Genomic DNA, 16,875 nt, shown 5'->3' with positions numbered 1-16,875 from the left:
CGTTAAAAATCACTTTAAACCTCCTTAAAAAATTTTTACCCCCTTAAAAATGCTTTAAAATGCCTTAAAACCCCATTAAAACCCTTTATAAACAGTCTTTAAAGCCCCCCAAACCCCCTTTAAAATCCTTTAGACCTCCTCAGACCCCTTTAAAACCCCTGAAACCCCCTTAAAAATGCTAAAACTCCATTAAAATCCCCCTTAAAAACACCTTAGAACCCCTCAAAACCTTTTAGAACCCCTTAAAAATCCTAAAACACCCTTAAAAACTCTTTAAAACCCCTTAAAACACCCTCAAACCCCCTTAAAACCAGGGACAAAACCCCCCCCCCCATCCCTCTTCGCCCCCCAATTCCTGCAAGCCACTGGGAAACGAGGATATTATAGAAAAAAAAAACACCAAAAAATGTATTTTTATTTGAATCAAAACCCCACAAAAAATCCCCCAAACCCCTGAAAATCCACAAAAAGAAAAAAAAAAGGGAATAGTAATAATAAAAAAAAAAGGCAACCGGGTTTTTTTTTTTTTTTAATTTTTCCCCTTTTTTCTCTCCCGAATCTGACGCGACCTTCACTTCCTCGCAATAAATATACAAAAATAGAATAAATTAGGTTAAAAAATAAAAGGGAAAGGTTAACACTGGCAGATCAGCGTTAAAGGGGAAAAAATTCCACCCAAAACCCGGCGGGAGAGGAATAAATAGGGAGGGGAAAAAAAAAAAAAAAGGCAAAAACGAGACAGTTTTGGGGCTGAGCCCTTTTCTTTTTTGAAATGGGGGGGGGGGGGGGGGGGGGGGGGGGAAGAGAAAAACTCCCCCAAACACCCCCCCCCAGCCCAAAATGAGCTTGAAATTTAATTTTCATTATTTTTTTTTTTGGGGGGGGGGCGGGGGGGGAGGAGGAGGAGGAGGAGGAGGAGGAGGATGGGGGTGGCACCTCTTTCATCCCCAACCCCGGGGATAATATTAATAATAATACTATAAAAAAACCCCATAATAATAATAGAAATAATAAATAAACCCCTCGGGGAGGAGGAGGGGGGAGGGCGTCTTCATTTGGTTGATTTCAAGTCTTTTGGGGCGGACGAAGGTGGGGGGGGTGGTTTTAAATGGGGACCCCCCCGGCGCCGACCTGCTCCTGCAGCCCCAGCAGGCTGTAGGCGATGCGCTTCTGGTGCCCCGGCAAACGCACCCCGATTTTCTTGATATCTCTGGAAATAAGGAGAAAAAAATAACCCAAAAAAACCCAATAAAAATCAGGGTTATTGGGGTAGAAAGAGCCCGAAAAGGGGCCAGGTGGGAGAGGGGGTTTGGGGGGGGAGCATCCCATGGGGATCCCTCCCTGAGCATCCCGTGGGGACGGATCCAGCCCCAAATCCTGCCCTGGGATGGATCCAGCCCTGAGCATCTTGTGGGGCCAGAATCAGCCCCAAATATCTGTCTCCACCTCCCCCCCCCCCCCCGCCCCGGGACGGATCCATCCCTGAGCATCCCATGGGGCCACATCCAGCTCCAAACAACTCCTCCCCCAGGGATGGATCCGGCCCTGAGCATCCCTTGGGCACAAATCCAGCCCCCCAAACTCCCCAGAGATGTATCAAGCCCGGAGCATCCTGTGGGGCCAAATCCAGCCCCAAGCACTTCCTGGGATGGATCCAACCCGGAGCATCCCATGGGGCCAGATCCAGCCCCAAACACCCCCTGGAGATGGGGCTGAATCCAGCCAAGCATCTCCCGGGAGGGATCTGGCCCCAACCCCCCTGTTTCTGGGGACCCATCACTGCCCCCCCCCTGCCCCCGGCCATTCCCGGGGGACAGACAGACAGACACAGCTCGTCCCGACCTCTCCGGCCGGATCCTGGCCAGGGAATGTCTAATTTTATCCCATCCCTTGGGGCAACGACGCCAACGCCACGGAAGTGGTTTCCTTTCCCAGCACGTCCCTGTCCCCATGGGAGCTGGGAGGGGACAGTAGGGGAGCACCAAGGGGACAGTATGGAGACACCAAGGGGAAGTATGGGGACACCATGGGGACAGTATGGGGATGGTATGGGGACACCATGGGGACGGTATGGGAATACAAGGAGACAGTATGGGGACACCATGGGGACACCATGGGGACACCATAGGGAGAGTATGGGGACACACCATAGGGACACCAAGGGGACAGCATGGGGATGGTATGGGAATACCAAGGGGACACACCATAGGGACACCAAGGAGACAGCACAGGGACACCAAGGGGACAGTATGGGAATACAAGGAGACAGTATGGGGACACCAAAGGGACACCGTGGGGAGAGTATGGGGACACACCATAGGGACAGCATGGGGATGGTATGGGAATACCAAGGGGACACCAAGGGGACACGCCATAGGGACAGCATGGGGAGAGTATGGGGACACCAAGGAGACAGCACGGGGAGAGTATGGGAAAACCATGGGGACAGTATGGGGACACCAAGGGGACAGCATGGGTTGAGTATGGGGACAGCAAGGGGACACCACAGGGATGCGGACTCACTCGCTGGTCATCTGCAGGACCTTCTCGATGGTGCTGTAGCCTGAGGCCATGAAGTGCTCCGTGTACTGGGGCATCCTGATGGACTCCAGCCACTCGGGGACGGAGCGGAAGGGGACACCCTCCGAGCCGCTGGTGCTGGGCAGGCGGATGGAGACCCTGGGCGGGGGGGACGGCAAGGGGGGGCGTGAGAAACAGGGAGGGGAACGGTGCCAAAAATGATGTCAAAATGGAAAGATGCAAAAAGAAACGCAAAAACGGAAGGGTGTGAAAAAACAACACGAAAAGGGAAGGACGCCAAAGTAGTGCGAAAATGGAAAGACGCAAGAAATGGTGCAGAAAGGGAAGGGCACGAAAACCACGCAAAAATGGAAAGACGCAAGAAATGGTGCAAAAAATGATGTGAAAATGGAAGGATGCAAAAAAAATGACGCAGAAATGGGCAGATGCAAAAAAAAGATGCAGAAACTCGAAGATGCGAAAAGTAATGCAAGAACGGAAGGATGCAAAAAATGGTGCGAAAAGTAGAAAGATGCAACAATAGAAGGATTCAAAAAGCGACGCCAAAAATAATGCGGAAATGCAAAGATGCAGAACGTGACGCGAAAATGGAAGGGTGCAAAAAAAAGAATGCAGGAATGGAAAGGCGCAAAAAATCCTGCGAAAAATGGAAGGGCGCAAAAAATCACGCGAAAAATGGAAAGACGCGAGAAATGATGCGGAAATGGAAGGGTGCAAAAAATGATGGGGAAATGAAAAGCTGCAAAAAAATAACGCAGAAATGGAAGGATGCAAAAGATAATGCCAAAATAGAAGGATTCGAAAAATGACGCAAAAAATAATGCAGAAATGGAAAAGTGCAAAAAAAAAAAAAACGCAAAACGTTGAAAGGTGCTAAAAGTAAGGCAAAAATGGAAGGACGCAAAAATGGTGCGGAAATGGAAGGGTGAAAAAATCACGCGGAAATGGGAAGACGCAGAAAATAACGCAGAAGTGGAAGGATGCAAAAAATAATGTGAAAAGAGAGGAAAAAAAAAATGCACAAATGCAAAAAAAGCCAGAAAAGTGTAAAGAGGCGGAGACGCACGAAAAGACACCTCAGTGCAAAGACGCAGGAAATAACGGCAAAAGCCCGACGCGGGGAGAGGCGACGCGGAAGTAAAAAAAGTGTAAAAAAGAATGCAGAAACGCGAAGACGCAGAGAGTAATGCAGAAAGTGGAAATGCAAAAAAAAATAATAATAAGGCAAGAATGCCGAAAAGGGAGAAGTGACGGCGGAAATGCGAAAAGGAAAAGAAAAGGTGGAAATGCGCAGATGTAAAGAAGCAGGAGAGAACCCAGGAATGCAAAAAACTAATGCAAAAACGCAAAGAGGTAGAAAAGAAGCGAAGAATATATAAAACAGGAAAATCAAGTGAAAGAAGGCCAGATGCGAAGAGCAACGTGGGGATGCAAAAAAGTGCCATAAAGAAGCGCAAGAATGCGGGGATGCGAGAGGCGACGTGAGAACGCAAAACTGCCGAACCCGCGCAAAAAAAGTGCAAAAAAACCCCAAAAAACCAAAAAAAAAAAAGCCAAGATGCAAAAAATAGTGCAAAAATGCGCCGATGCGAGACGCAACGCGAGAACGGGGAGACGCGATAGGGAAACGCCGGGACGCCGAGATGCAAAAAAAGCAACGCAAAAAATGCAGAGGTGGAAAAAGCGACGCGAGAACGCCCCGGTGCAAGGAGGAGTGCGGGAATGCAAAACCACAAAAAATAAAAAAAAAAAAAAAAAAAAATTGCAAAATAAAATAATGCAAAGGTGCAAAAAGGGAATGCAAAGGTGGAAAAAAGTGCCAGAATGCTAAGGCGCGAAAAGCAAGTAAAAATGCAAAGGTGCAATAAAGAAGCGCCAGAATGTGGAGATGCGAGAAGCGACGGGAGAATGCAAAACTGCCAACCCCATGCAGAACATGCGAAGGTGCAAAAAAGTGCGAGAACGGGGCGATGCAGTAAGGAAACGCAAGAATGCGGAGATGCAAAAAAGCAATGCAAAGACGCAGAGGTGGAAAAAGCGAAGCGGGAACGCCCAGGTGCAAGAAGGAGTGCGAGAACGCAAAACTGTAAAAAAAAAAAAAAAAAAGATGCCAAAAAATGCGAAGGTGCGAAAACACGCAAGAATGCCGAGGTGCAAAAAAAAAGCAACGCAGGAACACAGGGATGCCGAAACGAGCGTAAAAACGCCGCGACGCAATAAAGAAGCGCGAGAATGCAGGGATGCGAAAGAGCGTGCGGGAACGCGGATGCAAAAAAGCAACGCAAAAAACGCAGAGATGGAAAAAGTGACGCGAGAACGCCCAGGTGCAAGGAGTGTGAGAACGCAAAACAAAAAAAAAAATTGCAAAAAAAAAAAATTTGCAAAAAAAAACCCTGCAAAAAAAAACCCTGCAAAAAAAAATGTGCAAGAATGGGGCGAGGCAATAAAGAAACGCAAAAATGCCAAGACGCAAAAAAACGAGCGCAAAAAGCAACGCCAAGACGCGAGGGAGCGTGGCAAGAGAGACGCAAAACGCCAGGCAAGAACGCGAAGGCGCAAAAAAGGCCGGAAAAAAAAACAAACACCCAACAAACTGCAAGAAAAAGAGTACAAGAATGTAGAGACGCGAAAAGCGACGCGAGAAGGCGCGAAAAAGGAGTGCAAGAATGCAGAATTGCGAAAAAAACGATGCCAAAAAATGCAAAGGGGCAAAAAAGCGTAAGAACGTTGAGATGCCAAAAAGCAACGCGAGAATGCCGGGATGCAGCAACGAGCGTAAAGACACAGGGATGCCATAAAGAAGCGCGAGAACGCGGCGATGGCGAGGAGCGATGCACGAGCGCCAAAACCCTCAAACCGATGCGAAAACGCCAAGGCGCAAAAAAAGCGCAGGAATGCTGAGATGCAAAAAAAAAAAAAAAAAGCGATGCCCAAAATGCCGAGATGCAAAAAAACGAGCGCCAAAAAAACCCCCCAAGACGCGAGAGAGCGTGGCACGAGCGCAGAGACGCAAAACGCCAGGCAAGAATGCGAAGGCGCAAAAAAAGGCCAAAAAAAAAGGCAAAGTGCAGGAAAAAGAGTGCAAGAATGTAGGGACGCAAAAAGCGACATGAGAAAGGAGTGCAAGAACGCAGAACCGCGAAAAAACGATGCCAAAAAAATAACCCCCCCCAACCCCACCCAACCCCGCGATGGCACACGAGGGTGTGGAAGAGCGCGACACCGCAGATTGCGTCCCCCCCCACCTCCAATCCTCCCACCCCCTCCCCGGTCCTCGCCCCGTCCCGTCTCTCCCCCGGAGCTCACCGGGGGTCAAAGTCCGCCAGCGCCTTGAGGGACTCGGGGGCGCGGATGAGCTTGTCGAGGATGCTGACGATGTCGGCGAATTTGGGGCGCCGGCCGCGCTCCTGCTGCCAGCACTGCATCATCAGCTGGTAGATGGCGGAGGGACAATCCAAGGGGGCCGGGAGGCGGAAGCCCTCGTTGATGGCCTTCATCACCTACAAGGAGGAGGAGGAGAAGGTTGAGTGGTGCTTCTCTCCTAAAAGCCGTCTGTTTGCAAGGACGCCCCCCCCCCCGCCCCGCCCTGCCCCCAAAAATTGGTGAGGGGGAGGAAGGTGGATGCTGACCTCGTGGTTTGAGAGCTCCCAGTACGGTCGCTCGCCGTAGGACATCACCTCCCACATGACGATGCCGTAGCTCCAGACGTCGCTGGCGGAGGTGAACTTGCGGTAGGAGATGGCTTCGGGTGCCGTCCAACGGATGGGGATCTTCCCGCCCTGCCGCAACATTGTGGGTCAACCCTGCACCCCCCCCCGCCCCCAAGAAAGCAAAACCCCACCGTGGCCAACCATCCCACCTTGGTGGCACTTACGCTGGTGGTGTAGGTGGCTTCAGGGTCATCTTCCAACACCCTTGAGAGCCCAAAATCGGACACCTTGCACACCAGGTTGCTGTTCACCAAGATGTTGCGGGCGGCCAGATCCCGGTGGACGTAATTCATGTTGGCCAAGTACTTCATGCCGGCGGCGATGCCCCTCAACATCCCCACCAGCTGGATGACGCCAAATTCCCCTTCTTTTTCCTGGGAAAAGGGGAGAATCCGGCCTCGAATCCATCTCTCGTCTCGCTTCTCGTGGTGGGTTGTGGCGGTTCCACCACCTGGTAATCCTTGCCCCGGGGGAGGAGGTTGCCATCACGCTTCACCTACCCGCAGGAATTTATCCAGCGCTCCATTCTCCATGTATTCCGTGATGATCATGAAGGGCTTGTCTGTACGAAGCAAAAGAGAGACCCAAAATGGGTAAAACTCCCCCAAACTCCCCCCAAAACCCCCCCAAAAAAGCCCAAACAAAAAAGCCCCAACCCGCCCCGAACAACGACAAAAAAAAAAACCCCAACCCCCCCCCCCAAAACCCCAACCTCCCCCCGCCAAATCCACCCCTAACCCTCAAAATAAAACCAAGTAAAAAAAACCACAAACAACCCCCCAAAAAAACCCAACCCCCCCAAAACCAACCGCCCAAAACAAAAAAACCAACCCCCCCCTAAAAGAACCCACCTCCCCCCCAAAAAAAGCCCAAACCCCAACCCACCCTCAACACCCCTCCAAAATCCCATCCCCCCCCCAAAAAAAAAAACCCCAACACCCCCAAAACCTCCCTCCCAACCTAACCCCCCCACAAAACCCCACCCATCGTTGCTCAGAACGCCCTATTTTTGCATAGCCTTTTTTTGGGGTGTTTTGCAGGGAAATTGGAGGTTTTCTTGGGGGGGGACGGACACTCACACTTGGAAACGACCCCTTCCAGGCGGATGATGTTGTGGTGGCAGAACTGGCCCATGATGGTGGCTTCGCTCAAGAAGTCCACCCGTTGCTTCTCCGTGTAGCCCACCTTCAAGGTCTTGATGGCCACCGGCACCTCCTTCTTCCCACGCTTCAGGGTGCCCTTGTAGACCTCCCCAAATTCACCTGCTCGGAGAAAGGGGGGATGTTTGACCCCCACCCTGGTCCAATTTTGGGGTGTCTTCGGGGAGACAAAGCCACCTGATGACCTACCGGCACCGATGACCTTCTGGCGGGTGATGGAGGATGGAGGGATCTCGGTGGTGAACTTCAGCATGGCCTGGTTGGGGTCTTCGTAGGTGTGAGGGTCAACGTAGGTCTTGAGGGGCTTCAGCTGGTCTGTGGGGTGCCGGGAGAGGTCAGCACCCATGTCAACCCCCTACCCATCCCCGTTGACCTCATCTGTGGATGAGGTTGATCATCCGTTGACATCCCGTTCCTCACCTGACTTGGAGAAGTAGACGTCCTCAACGGACTGGCGTGGCCGTGACCTCCTCCTCCTGCGGAAAAGCAGCATTTTGCCCCTAAAAATCACCCCTTGCCCATCTTTGGTAGGGTGGAAAAATGGTATTTTGGGGTTTTGGGCTTTCTTTTTTTTTTTTTTTATGTCCTTACCGCCGGAGAACATAGAGGAGAGCGGCCAAGAGGAGGACGACGAAGACGACACCAGCGACGGAGCCGCTGATGACAGCGGCGGATGCCATGGCCTCAGCGCCTGCACGGACAATTCGGGGGGTGTTTTGGGGTGACCATGCACCCCCCGGACCTCCCCATCCCAAAATTCTGCCCCCCTCCTTGGTCCTCACCCTCGGGCAGGGTCTCAAATTCATGCTGGGGACTGTAGGCGCCGTGACCGTCCGGGGTGAGCGCCTGGACCCGCACGACGTAGGCGGTGGCAGGGGACAACTTGGGGATGGTGACGGAGGTGCCCTCGCAGCGCAGGACCGAGTAGCTGTTCTCGTCCACCTGGGGACAGGGGTGGGGGAAAGGATGGAGGTGACACGGATGGAAGCGACACGGATGGAAGCGACACGGATGGAGATGACACGGATGGAGGTGACATGGATGAGGACACGGATGGAAGCGACACGGATGGAAGCGACACGGATGGAAGCGACACGGATGGGGGGTGACACGGATGGGGGGATGGATTTGGGGGTGGGGGGATGAAGCCATGACACGGGACGGACCTTCTTGCTGTAGGTGACCTCGTACTTCCAGACCCGACTCTGCTGCCGTGGTGGCACCGTCCAGGAGAGGACCAAGGTGGTGGCTGTCCGTCCATCCAGGCTCACAGATGTCACCCGGGGTGGCTCTGCCATGGGGACAAGGATGTCAGGGGGGTGTCGCCATGGGGGACAGGGCCATCACGGAGGTGTCCCCATGGTGGAGGGAAGCTGTGGGAGATGCTGGTGGCCCCTTACCCGTCTGGTTGACGCTGATGGTGGCGGTGGCCACGCTGCGGTGGTGGCTGTAGGGTGACACCCCGTTCCTGGCTTCGACGGTGAAGGTGTAGTTGACGTGCGGCTCCAGGTCGGTGACGGTGACCCCCGTCCCCGTCAACCCCCGGGGGGGCTGCGAATAGCGGACCCCCCCGTCGCAGGGACGGCACTCCCCGCTCTCCGGCCAGCACTGCTCGCAGGTGACGCTGTAGGTGACATCCCCACGGCCACCCGGGTCGGAGGGGGGGGACCAACGTAGCTGTACCGAGGCCCCCAGCCCCACGGCCGTGACGCCTTGGGGGGGCGAGGGAGGACCTGGGGAGAGCACAGAGAGCAGAGAGGGGGTGTCAGGGGGGGATGGCCGTGCCGTGCCTCAGTTTCCCCCCCTTCAAGTGTCACTTACGGGTGCAGGGGTCGTCGGGGGGGTCGTCGGGGGCGCGGAAGAAGCCATCCTGGCAGGGGCAGGCGGCGGCGGCGGCAGGGGAGGGCAGGGTGTGGGGCGGGCAGGGCTGGCAGCCGCTGGGGGACACGGTGGCCTTGAAGGAGCCGGGGGGACAAGCTGGAGGCGGGGGGACGGGGACACAAACACACAATGACATCAGTGAGACCCCCCCAAATCCCCCCTCCCCACCCACGGCATCCTCACCCAGCTGGGTTTGGGGCTCCCCCTCTCCCCCCACCCCCAAGCACCCAGAGTGGGGATTTTGGGGTATTTCACCTTATTTTGCAGCTTCTGGTATTATTGGGACCTCCCCCCCACCCCCCCCCCTCCAACCCCGCAGCCTTCTGAGCCCTGTCACACTCGCTGCGCTAGTGACGCTCGAGGGTGAGGATCCAGGAAGGCAGGGCTGGGGCTGCTGCTTCCTTCCCCTGACCCAGAGTGGGGATTTTAGGGTATTTCACCTTATTTTGCAGCTTCTAGTATTATTGGGACACCATCCCCCCCCCAGCCCATCCCTCTGAGCCCTGCCGCGCTCGCTGCGCTAGTGACGCTCGCGGTCGAGGAACCAGAATGGGGAATTTTGGGGCCAACACCTCATTTTCCCGCCTCCCCCTCTTCTATCCCCTGGCACGCGCTGAGCTGGGGCGTCCTCAAGGCTCCTCCAATCCCCCCCCCCACGTCTCCTTACCCCCCCCCTCCCCGCCCCCAAATCCCAATTTACCCCCCTCTCCCCCCCCCCCCACCAAGCACTACCTTGGCAACTGTCTCCCACTTTCTCGTAGCCAGCCCGGCACAGGCACTCCCCGATGGGCACCAACCACTCGCCGTCGGCGTTGCAATGCAGCGCCGGCGCTTGGTCGGCCACCGCCTCCTCCACGCAGGTCCCCCGCACCTCGGCCAAGGTCTGCGAGTCGACGCCGGCCACCGTTTCGGGAAAACGAGCCATACCCCGTAAAACAGCCGGGCACCTCTTGTAATAAATCCGTACGGAAAGCAAAGCCACGCAAGCTCCCAAATCCTGGAAGGCCAAATAGAACCCTTTGCGACGGAGAGGTCCCACCGATCGCACCTCCACGTTGAGTTTCACGTTGCGGGAAGCAAAATCGTCCTGGACGGTGATTTCATCCGGAGCGATGGTGTCGATCTTCTTGAATTGGCGCTTCTGGAAGTTGGTGCCGTAATCCACGTCGGATTCGGCGTAGTAGAGGTTGAAGGTCTCCTTGCAGGAGCCGCCGCCGGCGGTGGGGAAGCTGTTGCAGTCGCGGACGGTGAATTGGAGTTCGATGAAGACGCGTTGGGCCACCCCGCGGTAGATCCAGTTGGTGCGGAGCCAGTTCTCCTGCTCGCCCTCCAGCACTTTGCAGACCGAGTAGATGTAGATCAAGGAGTCGTTCAGCACGTACTGCAGCAGGTCCCACTGTCCCCCCCCGGAGAGAAATGAAGGTCTACTTGGGGGGAGGGGGAAACTGAGGCAGGGTGGGTGGTGCCCCTGGTCCCCGTGGATGCACTTGGCCTCATCCCCATGGATGGTCCTGTGTCCATCCCCATGGGTGTCCCTGTCCCCATGGTGGTCCTCAACCCAACGGAGGTCCCATCCCAATGGAGGTCCCCATCTCCATCCCCACGGAGGTCCCCATCCCAGTGAAGGTCCCCAACCCCGTGGATGGCCCCATCTCCATCCCCATGGAGGTTCTCACCCCAGTGAAGGTCCCCAACCGCATGGATGTTCCCATCCTCATGGAGGTCCTCATGCCCGTCCCCATGGAGGTTCCCATGCCCAGGGATATTCCCAACCCCATCCTCATGGATGTCCCCATCCCCATGGAGGTCACCATGGGTGTTCCAATCCCCATCCCCATGCTGCTCCCCCTCCCCATGGATGCCCTCGTCCCCATCCCCATGGAGGTCACTATCGCTATCCCCATCCCCATGGAGGTCCCCATGGATGTCCCCATCCCTGGTGTGGGCTCTTGGGGCAGTGGTGGTCTATGGGGCCGGACGCCTGGGTCCCCGGCTGCTCACCCCTTTGCCGTAGGGCTGGGCGAGCCAGCCCAACTCCCCCTGTGCCTTGGCGAAGTCCAGCAGGACCACTGTGGGGAGAGGAGAGGGGCATTAGCAGGGTGGGCGCAAAGCCTGGGAGATGCCACCAGGACCCACGGATGGCCCCAGGACACGCAGATGCCAGCAATACACCCAGACGCTTCTTGGACCTGTGGATGTTCCTGGGACCCATGGACGTCCCCCAGGACCCATGGATGCACCCAGGATCCATGGATGTCTCTGGGACTCACAGATGTCCCCTAGGATCCATGGATGTCCCTAGGACCCATGGATGTTCCCCAGGACCCATGGATATCTCTGGGACCCATGGATGTCCCCCAGGATCCACGGATGCCTGTGGGACCCGTGGATGTCCCTGGGACCCACAGATATTCCCAGGACCTATGTGTGTATCCCTGGGACCCACGGATGTCCCCCTGGACCCATAGATATCTTCAGCACCCCCAGAGTCCCCAGGTCGCAAGGATACCCCTAGGATCCACAGATGCACCCGGACTCCACGGATGTCCCCATGACCCACGGATGTCCCCAGAACCTGCAAACAACACCTGGGACCCACGGATGCCCCCGGGACCCATAGATTCACCTGGGACCCCCACGAGAAGACCCCCTAGGGACCCCCCACCCCCCAGAAAAAAAGAAGGGAAACGGAGGCAGAGCTGTGCCCCATGGCAAGGCCGGGCAGACCTGCCGTGGCACGCCGGCCGCCCCGGCGAGGGCGGTGGCCGGATCCAGCGCCCGGGAGAGGAAGAGGAGGCCGCCGAGGGCCGGGAGGGAAGCGCTGACGGGTGGCCCCCCCCCCGTCGGTGAATCACCCCCCAGGAATGCGCCCGGACGCCTGGGTTCACGCCGGCGGGACGGGTCCCAAGGGGGTGGGGGAGTTTCAGGGACGGATGTCCCCCCGCCCCACCACCACCACCTCAACCCCCTCTGCTGAGAACGGCCGAGCTCGTGACATGCCCCAAGAGGGTAAAGTCTCGGGGGGGGGAACCCCAAGGGCCTGGTTGGGGGAGGGCATGCATGACTCTGTGTCGTGCCCCCCCCTCCCCATGCCCAGGGTCAGGAAGGATGCCGGGGCGGATATCCCGGCGTTCCTGCGGCTGGAAATCCCCCCGCATGCCTCCGGAGAGCGGAAAGCCAGCGGGAGGCTGGCGCATGAGCCGAGTTGGTGGCTTCCCTGCAGGGTGTCCCGTTCCCCCACCCCCCCGGTGACACCCCCCCTCCCCAACCCCCGCACCCCGGGCTGTGGTGGGGCTGAGTCAGGGGAGAAACCCGGGGCTGTGGCTGTTGAGTCAAGGGGCGCAGCACCCAAGGGCGCACCCATGCCCGGGGCCATCACCATCTGCATCTGCACCCCCTCTGCCGCGGCTATCGCCATCACCACCACCATGAACATCTCCACCGCCATCGTCACCACGGCCATCACCACCTCCATCAACGGCCATCACCACCTCCATCAACGTCTCCATCACCAGCAACGTCTCCACCACCATCATCACCGTGGCCATCACCACCACCGTGGCCATCACCATCATCACCACGGCTATCACCACCACCACGGCCATCACCATCATCACCATGGCCATCACTACCACCACGGCCATCATCACCACCTCCACCGCCATCAACAGCTGCAGCCCCTACAACACCATCCCCTTCCCACTCCTCATCTGGTCTGCCATCTCCATCACGCCCTTCACCCCACCTGCAGCCCCACCACCATCCTCCTCTGCATCCGCAGCCCCATCGCCCTCCGCACCACCAGCCCCCCCACCACCTGCACCCCTCCTGTCACTGTCCCCAGCTGCGTCGGCACTGCCGTTGCCATCACCATCATCACCACCACCATCACCACCACCATCACCACCACCATCACCACCACCATCGCACCCCACATCTGCATCCCCGTCCCATCCCCGCCTGCAGCCTTGTCCCTGTCCCCCAACTGCGTTTTCATCCCCATCCCTGTCCTGTCCCCACCCCATCCCAATCCCGTCCCCATCCTCAACTCAATCCCATCACAATTTTATCCCTTCCCATCCCAATCCCATCCTCTCCCTAACCCCATCTCCATCCTATCCTTGTCCCAACCCCATCCTCAGCTCGATCCCGTCCCAATCCTATCCCTTCCCGTTCCATCCCCATCCCAATCCTGTCCCTGTCCCCAACCCCATCCCCGTCATATCCTCATCCCATCCCCGTCCTCATCTCAATCCCAATCCCACCCCATCCCCATCCCAAACCTATCCCCATTCTGTTCCTGCTCACATCCCAATCCCATCCCCTTCCATCCCCATCCCAGTCCTGTCCCCATTACTGTTCCCATCCCCATCCCAATCCCGTCCCCTCCCATCCCCATCCTGTCCCCGTCCTCATCTCAATCCCAGTCCCATCCCAGTCCTGTCCTTTTCCCCATCCATCCCAATCCTGTCCCCATTCTGTTCCCATCCCAATCCCATCCCCTCCTGTCCCCATCCCAACTTTAACCTGAATCCCAATCCCAAAATGAATCCCACCCCCTCCTGTCCCCATTCCCATTCCAATCCCAGTCTCAATCCCATTCCCATCCCGTCCCCATCCCCTCCCCACCCTCGGGGACACCCCGGACCTCGGCCGGGCGGTGCAGAATCCAGCCGGGACACCCAGCACCTCCCAACCTCCCCTTCCCAAAGGATTTCACCCTTTCCAACCCATGGGAAGCAAAACGCCCCCCTAAAACCCCCCCAATTCCTGCTGCTCCCCCAACACTTTCTCCCTTTTTGCACTTTTTTAACCCCAAAATTCCAACATCTCCAAGGATCCCTCCTGGGAATCGGCGCTTTGGGAACGCGCCCCAGATCCCACAGCCGTCTCGGGGTGGTTTGGGGTCCCCGCCACAGGGTCACCCCCCTCCCAACACTCCCCAAAACCCCCATTTGAGGGGTTTTCACCCCATTTTTATGTTTTAGGGGGGGATTTCCCATCCCAAACCACCCCCCAGCCTCCCATTTATTTGCGCTCGGGGCCGGATCCTTCCGTCTTTCCCTCGAAAAACCAGGGATTAAACCCTTGGGACGGGACTTTTTAGAAAGCTCAACTTTTTTTTTTTTTTTTAATTAAATATATATATTTTGAAAAAGTGACTTTTCCCCCATTTTTTTTTTTTTTTTTACTCAAAACCCTCCAAACTGAGCCCAAACCCAGCGGCGGGGGAAGGCTCGGGAGGTGGAGGCCGAGCCGCCGCTTGTTTTTTCCCAGCACTTTTTGGGATTTTCCTGACATTGTTTTCCAGTTCTCCGGCCCGGATCCCGCCCGGCCCATTGCCGCCCATGGGAAACGCTCCATTTTAGGGTGATTTTCCCCCTTTTTGAGTGTTTTTTTTTTTTTTTTTTCCCCCCAAATCCCCCTTTTTTGGGGGAGGGTGGGGGGGGGCAGAGGCAGGATCCGGCCCCGGCGCACGAACCGGACACTTTGCACGGGGAAAAGTTGCCCAAAACTCTTGGGGTTTTTTTTCCCCCATTTTAGTTTTTTTCCCCCCTATTTTACCTTTTGCCCCCCATTTTATCTCCCCCTCTTTTCGCTTCCTCCCCCCCCCGCATTTTAGCTTCTTTTCCTCTCCCCCTTTTTAACTTTTTGCCCCCGCTTTTAACTTTTTCCACCCCCTTTTTAACTCTTCCCCCCCTTCATTTTAGCTTCCCCCCCCTCAAAACGCTCCCCGGCAGCCGGCGATTCACCGCCGCACCCATGGGTGCCCCTATTTTTTGGGGTGGGGGGAACACCCCCCCCCATCACCCTTTATTTTGGGGGTGCTCCCAGCCCCCCCTAACCTTTCAGAGTCCCCTGAACCGCCCAAAGTTCCCCCCCAAACCCCCCAAACTTCCCCCAAAAACCCAGCACCCCCCCCCAGCACCCCAATAAGTGGGTTTTGGGGTGCACCCCCCCCCCCCAAAAAAAAAAAAAAAAGCGTGGCGCTCACCTTCCTCGGCTGCCAGGGGGGGGACGGCGGTGAGGAAGAGGAGGGTGAAGGCCAGGGGGGCGCCCGCCATGGCGGGGGGGTGTCGGTGTCGGGGGGGGTGGGGGGTGTCGGGGTGCACCCCACAACCGGCGGCGCCCAGCGCTGTGGGGCGTGTGGGGCTGAGCACCCCGCTCCTGTTCATTCATGCCCCGAGTGATGTCACCCGGCCACGCCCGCTCTTAAAGGGCCAGGAGCCGCTCCCAGTACCCCACCAGTACGGCACTGGGAGGGCCCGATCCTGAGGATGGGCAGGTTTTGGGGGGTGGGGGGTGGGGGGGTGTGTGTGCACCCCCCCGAAGCGGTGGGGTGGGTTTTTAGGGGAAGTTTGGGCGCTTTGGGGAGGAATTTTGGGCGGTTTGGGGTTCTCCGACAGGTTAGGGGGGGCTGGGAGCACCCCCAAAATAAAGGGTGATGGGGGGGTGTGTCGTGTGTCCCCCCCCCCCCGGCCCCCCCCAAAAAAAAGAGACATTCATGGGTGCGGCGGTGAATCTCCGGCTGCCGGGGCGCGTTTTGGGGAGGGGGGAAGCTAAAATGAGGGGGGAGAGTTAAAAAGGGGGTGGAAAAAGTCAAAAGGGGGGGCGAAACAGTTAAAAGGTGGGGCAAAAAGTTAAAAATGGGGGGAAAATAAAAGCTAAAATGCGGGGGGGGTGGGGCAGGGAAAATGGGGAGGGGAGCTAAAATAGCGGGGGGAACGCTAAAATGGGGGGGGGTGTAAATAAAAATAAAAACTAAAATGGGGGTTTTGGGGGTGGGGGTGTCCGGGCCCCCCCCGTGGCGCGGGTTTGGGGGGGGGGGTGTGCGTGGATCCGGATCCGCCCCGCGGTGCTGGGTGCGTCCCGCAGCACCCTGTGTGTCGTTCCCCCCCCCCCCCCCGCCTCCCCGCTCCGGCCCCGAAGGGGTTAACGCGCCCCCCGTCCGCCCCCTCCCCTTTCATTCATAAAGCGGCGTGGGAAGGGAGGGGGGCGGCAGCCAATGGCGGGAGGGGGCGTGGCCAGGCGGCTACTCCAGGCTCCTCCCCCCGCCCACCAGCTCGGTACCGGACGGGGGGGGGGGGGAACTCGGGGAGGGGGGGGGGGGGGGGGGGGTGTCACTGATTTCGGGGGGCGCTGTCCGGCCCCCCTTTTCCCGCTGAGCCGGAAAAAGGCCGGAACCAGAAATCGGCTTTTTCCGGCCTAAAAATAATGCCGGTTTTCCGCCGCGACGGGGAGGAGAGTCCGGGCCCTGTTATAGGGGGCGGGGGGGGGGGGGGGGGGCTGGATCGGGCCCCAGCACCCCAAATCTGGCAGCACCCCCACCCCCCCCAGCACCCCCAAATCCCCCAGCACCCCCATCCATCATCCCGCAGCACCCCAAGTCCTGCGTCATCCACAGCACCCCCCCCGCACCCCCAAATCCCGCAGCACCCCCACTCCCATCACCCCCAAAACGCCCCAAATCCCGCACCCCAAATCCCCCGGCATCCGCAGCACCCCAAAATTCCCAGCACCCCCAGTACCCCGAATACTGCAGCACCCCCATCCCCCGCACCCCAATTCCCACCGCACCCCCT

At 57.3% G+C, this 16,875-nt stretch overlaps 2 protein-coding genes across 2 annotated transcripts; both read right to left on the bottom strand.

Annotated features, from left to right (window-relative positions):
* Positions 1-931: 931 nt before the first annotated feature.
* Positions 932-15,357, bottom strand: EPHA2 (EPH receptor A2). The gene is made up of 17 exons (XM_054222659.1): positions 15,288-15,357; positions 11,294-11,361; positions 10,025-10,688; positions 9,233-9,388; positions 8,812-9,144; positions 8,578-8,702; positions 8,194-8,353; positions 8,003-8,102; positions 7,832-7,887; positions 7,601-7,726; positions 7,331-7,513; positions 6,752-6,813; positions 6,416-6,625; positions 6,171-6,320; positions 5,848-6,041; positions 2,524-2,679; positions 932-1,210 (listed from the first exon to the last, which is right to left on the bottom strand). Exons 1-17 carry the CDS (start codon positions 15,355-15,357, stop codon positions 1,105-1,107), a joined length of 2,919 nt encoding a protein of 972 aa, XP_054078634.1. The 3' UTR covers positions 932-1,104.
* Positions 12,618-13,028, bottom strand: LOC128918441 (uncharacterized). The gene has a single exon (XM_054222660.1). The coding sequence runs from the start codon at positions 12,955-12,957 to the stop codon at positions 12,625-12,627; it is 333 nt and encodes a 110-aa protein (XP_054078635.1). The 5' UTR covers positions 12,958-13,028; the 3' UTR covers positions 12,618-12,624.
* Positions 15,358-16,875: the final 1,518 nt, after the last annotated feature.

This window comes from Rissa tridactyla, chromosome 16 (assembly GCF_028500815.1).
Source record: "Rissa tridactyla isolate bRisTri1 chromosome 16, bRisTri1.patW.cur.20221130, whole genome shotgun sequence".
Lineage (NCBI taxonomy): Eukaryota > Metazoa > Chordata > Aves > Charadriiformes > Laridae > Rissa > Rissa tridactyla.
The sequence above is the reverse complement of the archived record's forward strand: the minus strand, read 5'-3'. Positions and strand labels throughout refer to the sequence as shown.